The following is a 14,180-nucleotide window of genomic DNA, read 5'->3' as shown; positions in this document are numbered from 1 at the left end:
TAAGCCCTTGTGCGGAAATACTGGGTCAACAAAGTCACGCAGCCCATGCCGGCTCACCAAACCCTCATGTGGCCCATGCCGGCTCACAAAACCCTCATGTGGCCCATGCTGGCTCACAAAACCCTCATGTGGCCCATGCCTGCTCACAAAACCCTCATGTGGTCCATACCGGCTCACAAAACCCTCATGTGGCCCATGCCGGCTCACAAATCCCTCATGTGGCCCATACCGGCTCATTAAGCTCTTGTGCGGCAATACTGGCTCAACAAAGTCTTGTGCAGCCCATGCAGGCTCATGAAACCCCCATGTGGCCTATGCCGGCTCACTAAGCCCTTGTGCGCAAATACTGGCTAAACAAAGTCGTGCAGCCCATGCAGGCTCACAGAACCCTCATGTGGCCCATGCTGGCTCACAAAACACTCATGTGGCCCATGCCGGCTCACAAAACCCTCATGTGGCCCATGCCATCTCACATATCGCTCATGGAGCCTATGTGTGGCCAAACTGGCTCAACAAAGTCTTGTGCACAAAACCTATAGTACGGCTCATGCGGACTCACAAAACCCTCGTGTGGCCCATGCCGGCTCACAAAACACTTGTGCGGCAATAATGGCTCAACAAAGTCTTGTGCAGCCCATGCAGGCTCACAAAACGCCCATGTGGCCCATGCCGGCTCACAAAACCCCCATGTGGCCTGTGCCGGCTCACAAAACCCCCATGTGGCCCGTGCCGGCTCACAAAACACTCATGTGGCCCATGCCGGCTCACAAAACACTTGTGCGGCAATAATGGCTCAACAAAGTCTTGTGCAGCCCATGCAGGCTCACAAAACGCCCATGTGGCCCATGCCGGCTCACAAAACCCCCATGTGGCCTGTGCCGGCTCACAAAACCCCCATGTGGCCCGTGCCGGCTCACAAAACACTCATGTGGCCCATGCCGGCTCACAAAACCCCCATGTGGTTGGTCCATGCCGGCTCACAAAACACTCATGTGGCCCATGCCCGCTCACAAAATCCTCATGTGGCCCATGCTGGCTCACAAAACCCCCATGATGCCCATGCAGGCTCACAAAACACTCATGTGGCCCATGCCCGCTCACGAAATCCTCATGTGGCCCATGCTGGCTCACAAAACCCCCATGATGCCCATGCCGGCTCGCATAACGCTAAAGGAGCCCATGCTGGCTCCCCTTGTGTGGCCATACTGTCTCAACAAAGTCTTGTGCAGCCCATGCAGGCTCACAAAACCTTCATGTGGCCCATGCAGGCTCACAAACCCCTCATGTGGCCCATGCTGGCTCACAAAACCCTCATGTGGCCCATGCCGGCTCACAAAACCCTCATGTGGCCCATGCCGGCTCACAAAACCCTCATGTGGCCCATGCAGGCTCACAAAACACTCATGTGGCCCATGCCGGCTCACAAAACCCTCATGTGGCCCATGCCGGCTCACTAAGCCCTTGTGCGGCAATACTGGCTCAACAAAGTCTTGCGCAGCCCATGCAGGCTCACAAAACCCTCATGTGGCCCATGCCATCTCACATATCGCTCATGGAGCCCATGTGTGGCCAAACTGGCTCAACAAAGTCTTGTGCAGCCTATGCAGGCTCACAAAACCCTCATGTGGCCCATGCCATCTCACATATTGCTCATGGAGCCCATGTGTGGCCAAACTGGATCAACAAAGTCTTTTGCACAAAACCTATAGTACGGCTCATGCGGACTCACAAAATTGCGGTGCAGCCCATGCCGGATCATCAAACCATCAACACAACAAACAACATGCATTTTAAAGGCCATTTTCCCAACTAGAGCGGGGGTTAGCCTTGCGGTCCCCATGACTATCTTCCCCATTTTGCCCTATTTTCTGCATCTCTCCTTGTTAACCCCCTTGCCCGCATTTCTTCTTCCACCATCTTTAGCCAAGTCTTTCTCGGTCTTCCCCGTCCTCTACTTCCTTCTCCATTCATTTCCATCACTCTTCTCAACCAGTGACTTTCATCCTTCCTCAACACATGACCAAACCATCTCAACCTGTTCCTCTTCACAGCATCAATCACAGGCTCTATTCCCATCATCTTTCGCAATTCATCATCAAACCATCGTTTGCAGAAAATGCATACCAAAACTAGCTTCCTCAGAAATTGGATGCCTTTAATAGTTAAACCTAGGTTAAGCTTGGTGTCATCACACTAGTACAATGTAAAAGGCAGAAAATACCTGCACATACCTACACAGTAGTCCTCTTCAAGCAAATAACCAGTTGGGCAGGACATGGTCACAGGAAGGCGATGTCGGTGTATTTGAAAGCCACGTTCTGTGTGTGGTGGATCAGGCGGTCCATGCTGAGAACCACTTTCCAAGTGTGGATCAACAGGTAAGGGCTGATGACCACGTGCTGCATGCGGATCAACAGGTAAGGACTGATGACCACGTGCTGCATGCGGATCAACAGGTAAGGGCTGATGACCACGTGCTGCATGCGGATCAAGCGGCACATGCTGAGGAACTCGTGCTGAGTGTGAATCGAGAGGGACATGCTGAGATTCTGGTATTGAATGAGGATCAACAGCAACATGGTGAAATCCAAGTGCTGAATGTTTATCATGTGATGCATGCTGATGACCACTTTCTGAGTGTGGTGGATGAGGCGGTCCATGCTGATGACCACTTTCTGAGTGTGGATCAACAGGTAAGGGCTGATGACCACGTGCTGCATGCGGATCAACAGGTAAGGACTGATGACCACGTGCTGCATGCGGATCAACAGGTAAGGGCTGATGACCACGTGCTGCATGCGGATCAACAGGTAAGGGCTGATGACCATGTGCTGCATGCGGATCAACAGGTATGGGCTGATGTCCACGTGCTGCATGCGGATCAACAGGTAAGGGCTGATGACCACGTGCTGCATGCGGATCAACAGGTATGGGCTGATGTCCACGTGCTGCATGCGGATCAACAGGTATGGGCTGATGTCCACGTGCTGCATGCGGATCAACAGGTATGGGCTGATGTCCACGTGCTGCATGCGGATCAACAGGTAAGGGCTGATGTCCACGTGCTGAATGCGGATCAAAAGGTAAGGGCTGATGTCCATGTGCTGCATGCGGATCAAAAGGTAAGGGCTGATGACCATGTGCTGCACGTGGATCAAGGGGCACATGCTGATGACTCTGTGCTCGGTGTGGCTCCATGGGCATGTGCTGAGCACCACGTGCTGTGTGTGGTGCAATGGGTACGTGCTGATGACCATGTGATGTGTGCGTATGTGGATCAAGGGGCACATGCTGATGACCACGTGCTACATGCAGATCAAAAGGCGCATTTACAGGAACTCGTTCCGATTGCGAATTGAGAGGGACATGCTGAGATTCTGGTAATGAATGACGATCAACTGCAACGCTGTGTGAACCAAGTGCTGAGCGCAGGTCATGTAGAGAATGCTGTCGTGGATATGATGCGTCTGGCACTTCATGGGGATCTGGTGGCACTACCGGTGCTGAATCAGGGGGGTGGAACGCATGTGAGCCATGTGATTCATAATTGCCAAGTGGGTCATCCAAGCCATGTGGATCTGGAGGTTCAAGAGGAGTGTGCATGCGAGAGTATTGTGGTCCAGGTTCAGGCACATGAGTGTCATCCTCATCATCAATCTGTGCTTCCCATGAACTCTTATCATCACCACCAAAGGTGATGACACGAGCAGAAGGTGAGACACACATGTAGCCACCATGGTGGTTCACACATATCATTGGGCTTTGGCAGGCATCAGCGATGCTGGAACATTCATCGACGTCTGTATCAGGGAGTGCATGGGTGGAAGGAGAGAGGGGAAAGGACAAGACAGAGTCCAGTGATGAGTTCCTTAACAAACTGCATCTGTCTTAAGAAAAGCATGCTCAAAAGTTAGGTGTACAACAACCGTACAAAAAAAATTGCAAAATCAATTTGGTCTTTTACAGTCGCTTCAGAGAGGGGCACAAGGTTAACTCATTTGATGGCATGCCAATGGGGTAGAACCAAATTAAAACCACCATTCTGGTGAGATGCCAGGAGAAACGATGCATCTCGCAGCAAAGCCGTTCTTGGTATACAAGAACATAAAGCCGGTCATCTCGTTTGCATTTAGGTTGTGTTCGGTAAAGATCCCAAAATATCTCCCTTAAAAAGGAGGCCATCATGTGCCAGTACTATCATCAACACTTCCTGCATTGATAGGTTTGCTCTGCACTTAGTGCTGGGTGTTGATACATCACAGGCATGATGGGCCCAATGGTGTCCTCCTGCTTCTAAGTTCCCTTGTATGACATCATCTAAGCTGTCAAGTCTGGGTTAGATTCTCAACCTAATTATAACCTGTTGGATTGTTGCTTTGCAGGCAGGGCATTTCATGGATGAGTGCGCTATCCTTCTGATGGATGTCAAGCAGGGGACCCATCTGCTCGCATTGATTGCTGGTGGATGTGAAAGAGCCTAACACCTTAGCCAATTTCCAAGTTCTTGTCTTTACTTGTCGTGGTGTTTCCCAAGGCCCACCACAACTACTAACAAGAAAAAGAGCAATCAGAGATTGCAAACCCTCGCCAGGATGTATTTTCAGTGGTTTTTAAGGCTTTTGTCAAATATGGTGGCCGAACCACGTGATCGATGACGTCATCATTTTTTTTCTCCACTAATGTATGCCTATGATGCTCAAGAAATTTCATCTTCATCGGATGAAGTTTTGTACTTGTCGAATTATGACGTCATAATGGAGGCACCTATGAAATCATCATTAACATATTTTATTCCCCTTGGAGAGTTCTTTACAATGAGCCATGTCTCAATTTTTTCTATTCAGCGCTTTTGGAGATATATAGGTGCAAAGTTTTTCGGTTTTTCCAAGATGGCGGCCGAACCACGTGACCGATGACGTCAGCATTATTTTTTTGTCTCCACCAATTTATGCCTACATGATGTTCAAGAAATTTCATCTTGATAGGATGAAGTTTTGTACTTGTAGAATTATGACGTCATAATGGAGGCACCTATGACATCATCATTAACATATTTTATTCCCCATGGAGAGTTCTTTACAATGAGCCATGTCTCATTTTTTTCTATTCAGCGCTTTCCGAGATAAAGCGGTGCAAAGTTTTTCGATTTTCCAAGATGGCGGCCGAACCACGTGACCTATGACGTCATAATTATCATTAAAAATTATACAGGTGGAGTTGGACCTTTGGTGAAAATTTCCTGTCAATCGGACCAACGGTTGCAGAGAAAATCATATTTATTCTGTGCGGACAGACAAACAAACAAACAGACAAACAAACGGACTCAAATGCAATACCCTCTCCTCTGGCGAAGGTAACTTGCCCCTGACGAAAAATCACGATACCACAGTGGGTCGTGGTAGCCTACCTTCGGAGAGAAAAAAGCATAATATGATGATTATGAAATATCTTTACAAAAAAACATGGAAGTGCTAAATGAAAGAGGAAGGAAAAATATCAAAATTATGATGAAAAGGCAGGAAATAGTTGGACATTGGACAAAGAAGACAAGTAAGGTAATCCTGGGTAGAAAGATCACAGGTATGCCAAACAAAACAACAACCAAACCCTCAGTATTCATAGTGTAGCAGCATAGCAAACCTGTTGTGCATTTTGTGAGGAAAGCACCAAATTTGGCACACTAGTAGACTATCATATTATGAAAAGATCTGGATATTGGGCCATCTCAGATTCAGAGATTTGATTTTTGCAAGATTTCGATTCGATTGGGATCGAAGAGAACACCTTCTTCGTCTTCTGTACAGTGAAGTTGCCAGCCCTGAATTCTCTGGCTACATCTGGGTGCTTCATTGGGAGTGCAACCGTGTCCCTCAGGTGAACAGGGACCCACCTGGCATAGTGTGTGTGGTCTAAGGCATGGAACCATGGGACCAGTTCCGTCAGGGCATCAAGGTACGTCGTGAATGAAGCCTGCCGCAGAGAACGCACGTAGACCAGTACCAACATCTCTAGTTCCAGCACAGTTGCCCAGTACTGAAAGTTGGGAATGTCTTCTCCTCTCTGGTGACACCAGTCTTCGAACTCAGGCAGGTCTTCTGCATCATCAGCATATGTCATACAGTGGCGTTCATACGCACGGTGTTGCAGGATGTGCAGTGCCGCCGCAGTGATTTGATGAGCTCTTCTTGTGCGGGTGACGTGGGCAGCTCGTAGGAAGGAGTCGGCCGTCCCTGGCGTTGCAATCTCAGCTTGCAAAATCTGCAAATCTTGCAAAAATCAAATCTCTGAATCTGAGATGGCCCAATATCCAGATCTTTTCATAATATGATAGTCTACTAGTGTGCCAAATTTGGTGCTTGTATCACAAAATGCACAATTCTTTTGAATATTTGGGCTAAGCCGCCCCACTATCACCATTAATTTGTTTTTCATGTTTTTTCCCCCTTATTTCAGATAATTACAGCTGAGGACTTGTAGGAAATGATGCACTGGACAAATTCGGAAAAGGATTTTTCTGTAGGATCCGACATCAAAACACAATCCTTCAACCAAACTCAGAGAGTTGAAGAGAAAATGTAACTGCAGAGACATCCCAAAGAGAGAACATTCAAATGGATGAATAAATTTAGAGAGCAAGGAACTGTGCAAACTGCACAACTTGATCTCAAAATCAACGGACAGACCAACTCATTCTGGACATCCTTCTCTGAGAACTCCTGAAGTCATCGAGAGGGTCCAACAGTCGGTCGGAATTAGTCCAAAACAAGAAGGGCACCCGGTAGGGCACATACATCCACCAAGCTGAACAGTTTACGTTGGGTATCCCACTGATAGGCCAGATCTGTGGATCCAGACCTGAACCAAAGTCAAATTGGCTTGTTCTTGTCACCAAACCAACTCATCCACCAAGTTTTGTTACAACTCGTCTACTTTTCGAAATATCGTTCTAAATATCGTTTTTGCCCTATCTCTCAATGGTGAAGAATCATTTATAAAATTAAAAAACTCGTATCGGGATCTGGATCCGGATCTTCACTGGAATCGAATTGATGCATCTTTGACAAACACCCAACCTGTCCACCAAGTTTCGTCTGAATCTGCCAATACCTTTTTGAGATAATAGAGTTCTATATCGTTTTTGGCAATCTCTCAATGGTGAAGATTCACTTAAAATTTATAGTATCCGCATCTGGATCCGGATCTTCACCAAAATCAAATTAATTCAGCCTTGTCACGTACCCAACCTCTCCGTCAAATTTTGTCGGAAACCCCCCACAACCTTTTGAGATATCCTGTTCACAGACAAACAGGAAAACAGACAGACAAGCAGACGGGGCAGGGGAAACATGACCTCCGTCCACCTTAGGTGACGGAGGTAAAAAGTCGCTTCGCCGCTGCAGTCAAGAACTTGCACTGACAGTGCCAAGTCTCAGGAAGATTCTCTATGAAGACATGAAACTTTAACCATAGAGAATACAAGTCAGACACAAACTCACTGACCCAGACAAAAACAAGCGTCTTGAAATGGCTCAGTGATTTGTCAAGAAAATTGAGGAGGAGTCCAGTTTTCTCAACGGCATTTTTTTTTTTTTTTTGGTATACAAGATCGAGGCTCGTGAAAGAGCTAACATTAATCACACAAAAAGTCAAACCGACACATAAAACATATAATAAGGGGAGCGGTAGACAAGATGAGGAGAGAGGGGGAAAGGACACAAACACAACATTTGAGAGCAGGGACATCGAGAGATCTGTGAGAGGGAGAGGGCTTGTGGGGAGGTGGGAGAGGTATAAAACATATGGACACTGCAAGGACTTCCAGGAAAGAAGTTGGAATTTCAAAAAAAGTGTATCTGGGGTGAATTAGCGGGGGTAGAAAAGATCAAGGTTTTGGATGGGGAAGATAAGAGATGGTGGTGAACAGCTGTTTTAAAGACCTGGAGGGAGGAGTGGGATTGGAGAGTGAGGGAGTTTGTTCCAGAGGCGGGAGAAAAGGGGAATGAAAGAGTGAAGGTGAGCAGAGAGCTTGGGGATTTTTGGCAGTTTAACCATGAGAGGGTTGCTGACAGATCTTGTGCGACTAGGAATATTTGGGGGACAGAGCACAGACAGAGCTGGGTGAGCAAGGCCGGAGAGGAGTCGGTAGAAGACAGAAAGACCACCAACCTGCCTGCGGTGAGTGAGTGAAAGGCCCTCGGAGTTAACTTCATCACGGGAGATTCCAATGATTCTGAAAGCTTTGGTTTCAACAGCGTGAAGACGAGCTAGGTGTGAGGCAGGAGCACCAGCCCAGAGGGGAGAGCAGTATTCCATTGAGCTTCGGATGAAAGCCTTGTATGTGGAAAGATCATGGCAGATAGTGAGAGCCAAAAGCTTGAGCGACAGAACTTCTTGGAGAGGATTGTTGAGAAAGTAGGTGGGAGCTTTGTCTGGTCGATCTTTTCGGAGAGACATAGTAAGAGTGTGAGATTTGTTAGGATTGAAAGACATGTTCCACCTGTTTGACCAGTCTGTGATTTTTGTCCAGGTCTGCAGAGAGTGAGGCGGCTGCAGACTGCCGGTCTGAGGGATGAGGAATGGAGTGGCAGAGAGTGGTCATCAGCAAAGAGATAGAAAGGATTTTCCAGAGAGTCGGAGAGATCATTGATGAAGACCAGAAAAAGCACAGGGCCCAGAACACTGCCTTGGGGAACTCCAGCCTGAACAGGAAGGGGGAGATGAGAGAAACCCATTCAGGACCACACGCTGACTATGACCAGAGAGGATTTGTTGTTGTCTAAATGTCAACATTTGGTTGTCTAATGAGACTTAGTCGCATAATGAGGTTCTGATGAGGTTCCCAGAGACCCTTACATTCAATCAAGTGCATGGCCTGGCGTGCAATGAACAAGCACGGCATCAATGGACCATTCTGGTTCGAAGATGAGGGCGGTAATGCCATGACCATCAGCTCTGAGCACGACATTAAAGTGCTGAATGAGTTATGGGCTGCACTTGTTCACAAAATAAGCTTTCAAAGAGAAGAACAATGGTTTCAGCAGGATGGGGCAACCACTCACACTGCAAATGAGTCCAATGAGTGGGTGACAAGCCTCTTCGGGAAGAGAGTGCTTGGCTGATGCTTCAACATTCCCCTGATCTGAGCCCACTAGACTTTTTTATTTGGGGATATCTCAAAGACAATGTGTACAACAATAATCCCCGAAGCCTCTCTGAGCTGAAACAAGCAATCACAGAGAAGGTTAGGTCCATCCCACTTGCTGAATCAAAAACTTCGCCCTTTGTATTCAAATCTGTATTTAGCGCAGAGTTAGACGTTTGGAGCATGTGATCGACCGAGTGCCAAATTAGTCTTACAAGTTATGGTTCTGATATTTGCTACACCCGTGTCACACAAAATGTAGCACATTTTCCTGAAGTTTTATGTAATTCCGAATAAAAATGAATGTGTGTGGATTTTTAAAATGGGTTTGCTGTTTTGGCACACCATGCATATGAAATTCCTCCCACCAACTGAATAAAACTCATAGGCTCACCGGCCTCCAAAACCAGCTGCAGACGGGGCATCCTCCATCACTCCGCCTCTCTTCTGGTCTTACTCCCTCCCTCCAATCTCTCAGCCCTCCGACCCTCTCGAGCTTCTCCAGAATGCACGCGTTCTTCCAATATCCCCTCACAGCTAAACTTCCAAAATCCTGGCTCAATGCGCCCTCCACCCTTATTCTCCTTTTCTCCCCATTGTGGAGCTGCCTTCGAGGGGCTGCTCAAGCCCACTCCTCCTTCCAGGGCTTCAAGTTGGCAGTACACTATCATCTTGTCATCCTCCATCTATACCCACAATAATTTTTTTACCACATTACCCTTACCTGACCAAACCCTCTAACTCGAAGGTTAATAGGTTTGTGTTTCTGTGTGTGTGTGTGTGTGTGTGTGTGTGTGTGTGTGTGTGTGTGTATGTGTGTGTGTGTGCCTCTCTTTTATTTGTTAATTCCCTTCCTTGTTGTGTCCACTTGTGGACCAACTGCCCCAGTGTCAATACAATGCCTGTTTACCCTCTGTCAGCTCACTCTTCCACAAGCTTATATTTTGTATTAAAAAAACGAGAAAAAGCAAGTGTGATGGAAAATAAGAAGCAAGTTTGAAAAAACTGGAATTAGAAGCTGGCGAGGAAAGATATAACGAGAACAGTGGAAGTGAGCTGAAAAATCAAGTGATTGGTTTGATGATTAAGAATGTGGTTGGCTGATGTTGGGAAGAGGAGAAGGGCTGAGGTTGGGAAGGGTTGAGGCTGGGAAGGGGAGAAGGGTTGAGGTTGAGAAGGGGAGCAGGGTTGAGGTTGGGAAGGGTTGAGGTTGGGAAGGGGCGCAGGGTTGAGGTTGGGAAGGGGAGCAGGGTTGAGGTTGGGAAGGGTTGAGGTTGGGAAGGGGAGCAGGGTTGAGGTTGGGAAGGGTTGAGGTTGGGAAGGGGAGCAGGGTTGAGTTTGGGAAGGGGAGCAGGGTTGAGGTTGGGAAGGGGAGCAGGGTTGAGGTTGGGAAGGGTTGAGGTTGGGAAGGGGCGCAGGGTTGAGGTTGGGAAGGGGAGCAGGGTTGAGGTTGGGAAGGGTTGAGGTTGGGAAGGGGAGCAGGGTTGAGGTTGGGAAGGGGAGGATGACCGAGTGATAAGGGGTTTAAAGTTGGTGAGAACCACAAGAAGCTTCAGAAGCCACTGTTTTCATTGAAGAAAAAGGAACATGGAAAAATAGAAACCAAAACCGGACAGGTTTAATTTCGAAGTGTATAGTGTGCTCAGTCGCTGGCGAAACACACATTTCAGCAGGAATGAATCTTTAATTCAATCTGCTGGTTACTTCACTACTTAAATAATGGCCATGTCACTGATGAAGTGCCTCCCTTCATTCAAAGCAGGATTCTAGATCTTGGCAAGGGCACCAACCCACAATGGCCTCATCTTCAAATATTTCCATTAAATGCGACCGGTGAATGCGAGCAGACTGGACAAGCGGCTGAACGTCCCCTTTTAAAATGGCACACATTGATGAAGCACCTGTCCTGAAAAGCACCAGCATCGCAGTTTATAGTCTTGTGTGTGCAATCAAACCAATACGTGATGGTATTCACAGCTGAAAGGGCCTTTGTCTGTAAAAAGGGCCAACCCTATGGGACATATGGCTGCTACAAGCTTTCGTCATTTATTGCTATCCTCTCTACATTCTGTGCTTCAAACCATGATAGGCCCATCTCGCCGAACTCAGCCACCACAGTCCTACGCCTAGTTGATTTTGGCCTGCCTGGTTTCCTCTTTCCTGATAGTGTCCGTCTCAAAGCAACCTTAGGGATTTGGTCAAGGGACACTCAACACACGGCCAAGCCATCGGAGGCGGCGACGCTTGATTTCAAGGGCAATGCGGTGGCAGCCAGTTCTTTCATGCAAGTCTTTGTCGGATATCTTATTGGGCCAGAAGATGCAGTACATTTTCCAAAGGCATCCATTGTGGAACCTTGCTCGTCGATGACTTGATCACTACTACTGGGAAGGCAATGGCAAACCTTCCAGTATAACCATTGCTTAGGAAGCTGTGCGTGTGGTACTGACGCTCTGTGAAGAGTATGGCAAGTCAGAGGGAGAGAGAGAGAGAGACAGACAGAGAGAAAGAGCTTGTACTCATCAACCTCATTCAATTGCAGCATTCTCAAAGTAAACATTGCAAATATTTACTTGTGGTGGAACAATAAATTAAATTGAGCGAAGGCAGGTAAACAACAGGTGCCCATTACAAAGACATCTCAAAGTTGGGAAATCCCAGAATTCCAGTGTTTTCAACTCCCTGCACCACTATTTAAGGAATATGCAATTCATATTCCTCCACAACACAACACTATATAATAGTCTAACTTTACCATGCAGGGGGTTATCTAACGATGAGTGTTCAGATCACTGCAATATCTATACAAACAGAGGTAGTTTGCCGACAATATCTGAATTATTTGAGCGGCACTTATGTGGTGGCTTCGTTAAAGGCACCTGACAAGGTGCACGGACGAGCTATGTGGTAGGTTACTGTGTAATGCGATCTCGGGGAATATTACAAATAACCAAAATGCCATGTTGTCATGGACGTTGCTGCACGCTCCATTCAAAACTGTAGATAACGAATGGCTGGCTTGGCAAGCACTAGCTAACTGCTTGGTAACGGGCGTACCCCTGCATTCCCTCTCATGCTATATATACATATAGCATGGTTCTTGGAAGTATCATGAAGGTGATTTATGTTCTACAGCGTTCAAGTATATAATTCAATTTAATTAAGGATTAAAGAGGTTTTAAGGTGTATAAATAAATTAATTACAACTTTTACCACCATTTTACCCAGTGTCTATTACACGACCCGATCTAATAGTTACATTAGTTATCCATGCTTGTTGTTTGTGTCCTTTATGCAGTCCTAAAATAGTAAGTCTCCTATTTGGAATGATTTTCAATTTTGTTTGACTGCCAGACAAGCACAAAGAGTAAAAATATTATCTTAAAGCGCGGCGTTACGCGCGCTGCTTGCGAGCAAGGAGGAAGCGGACAAGCGGTAACTTAAAAGCGTCTTTATTTCAGGAGCTCACTGTAACACTGGCGCGCTCCGGGCTGCGCACCCGGTGTATATCATGAGGCCACGCCTACCCCTCGGGCGTGGCCACCGCCCACTTGGTGCGCGGAATGATGTCACCACGCCAGTGGGCTTTTGTGTCCGCCACACGTGCCCCCCCAGAATTCCCGCGCACCTGGAGGGCCAGTTTGCGGGGCAGACGAATGACCCGGCCGAAGCGCCCCCTGGCGATCGGCGGCATCCGGGGTGCAGGGATGCCAGGTGGGATGCCCCTGGCTGCCCCTGGGATGGGTGCAGGACCGGGGGGCGGCGTGGCGGCGGGGCTGGGCGGTGCCGGGGGTCCGCCCGCAGGGGGGCGGCCCCGACGTAGGGGTCAGGCCACTGGCGGTGGATGGTCCACGTCGAGGTGGGCCGGCTTGAGGCAGTCTACCGAAACGCGGTCAGGAGTACCGCCGATGTCCAGGGTGAAGTGCTTCGCCCCGGTCTCCAGCACGCGGAAAGGCCCGTCGTACGGGGGCCGCAGTGGTGTCCGGTGGGCATCGTGGCGGACGAAGACGTACTCCGCCGTGCGAAGCTCCGGGGCGACGTGCGTCGGTGGGTGCCCGTGGCATGCCGTTGGCACCGGGGCGAACCTCTGGGCGGTCTCTTGCAGAGCGGAGCGCTGCTGTGCCGCGGACCATGGTGCCGTGGAGTCGGGGAGGAACTCGCCCGGCACCCGCAGCGGTTGCCCGAAGACCAACTCCGCCGCGGATGCGCGCAGGTCCTCCTTGGGCGCCGTCCGGAGGCCCAGCAGGACCCAGGGGAGCCTGTCGACCCAGCCGCCGTCGCGGAGGGTGGCCCGGAGCGCGGCCTTCAATGAGCGGTGAAATCGCTCACACAGGCCGTTAGCCTGGGGGTGGTAGGCCGTGGTTCGGTGCAGCCGGACCCCGAGCCCCTGCGCGACCGCCCCCCAGAGCTCCGAGGTGAACTGGGGGCCGCGGTCGGACGAGATGTCTGAGGGGGCGCCGAACCGGGCGACCCAGGTGGCGATGAAAGCCTGCGCGACATCGGCCGCCGTTGTCGACGCCAAGGGCACGGCCTCCGGCCACCGGGTGGTGCGGTCCACCATGGTGAGGACGTAGGTGAAACCCCGCGAGGGGGGCAGAGGTCCCACCAGGTCCACGTGGACGTGGTCAAACCGGCGTTCCGGCACCGTGAACGGGGCCAACGGGGCCTGGGTGTGCCGGTGCACCTTGGCGCGCTGGCACGCGAGGCACGTCCTGGCCCAGCCGCGGACGGCCTTCCGGAGGCCATGCCAGACGAACTTGTCGGCGATCAGCCTTTGGGAAGCCCTCGCGCCCGGGTGGGACAGGCCGTGGATGGCGTCAAACATCTGGCGCTGCCAGCCCGCGGGCACGATGGGGCGAGGACGCCCGAGGGAGACGTCGCACAAGAGGGCCGCGCCCGCGCCGTCGAACGCCACCTCGGTGACGCGGAGGCCCGTGACGGCGGTCCACAAGGCCTGGACGTCGGGGTCAGCGGCCTGGTCCGCTACCATCCGGGCATAGTCGATGCCGAGGTGGACTGCGTGGGCGACGGCCCGGGA

General features: G+C 49.8%; 1 protein-coding gene across 5 annotated transcripts in view; it reads right to left on the bottom strand.

Annotated features, from left to right (window-relative positions):
* Nucleotides 1-14,180, bottom strand: part of LOC137437044 (uncharacterized) — a 59,351-nt gene that overhangs the window by 35,469 nt on the left and 9,702 nt on the right. For 2 of the 5 annotated variants that reach the window (XM_078786952.1, XM_078786954.1), the window contains exons 3-4: nucleotides 2,475-3,800; nucleotides 2,232-2,399 (exon numbers count right to left, since the gene is read on the bottom strand). In XM_078786952.1, the coding sequence (XP_078643078.1) occupies nucleotides 2,232-2,399; nucleotides 2,475-3,800 (1,494 nt within the window). Of the gene's footprint in view, nucleotides 1-2,231; nucleotides 3,801-14,180 lie in introns of all 5 variants that reach the window. The other 3 variants (XM_068131365.2, XM_068131366.2, XM_078786953.1) reach the window with 2 other exon arrangements.

The sequence above is a fragment of the Myxine glutinosa genome, chromosome 11 (genome assembly GCF_964187855.1).
Source record: "Myxine glutinosa chromosome 11, kmMyxGlut1.1, whole genome shotgun sequence".
NCBI lineage: Eukaryota > Metazoa > Chordata > Myxini > Myxiniformes > Myxinidae > Myxine > Myxine glutinosa.
The sequence above is the reverse complement of the archived record's forward strand: the minus strand, read 5'-3'. Positions and strand labels throughout refer to the sequence as shown.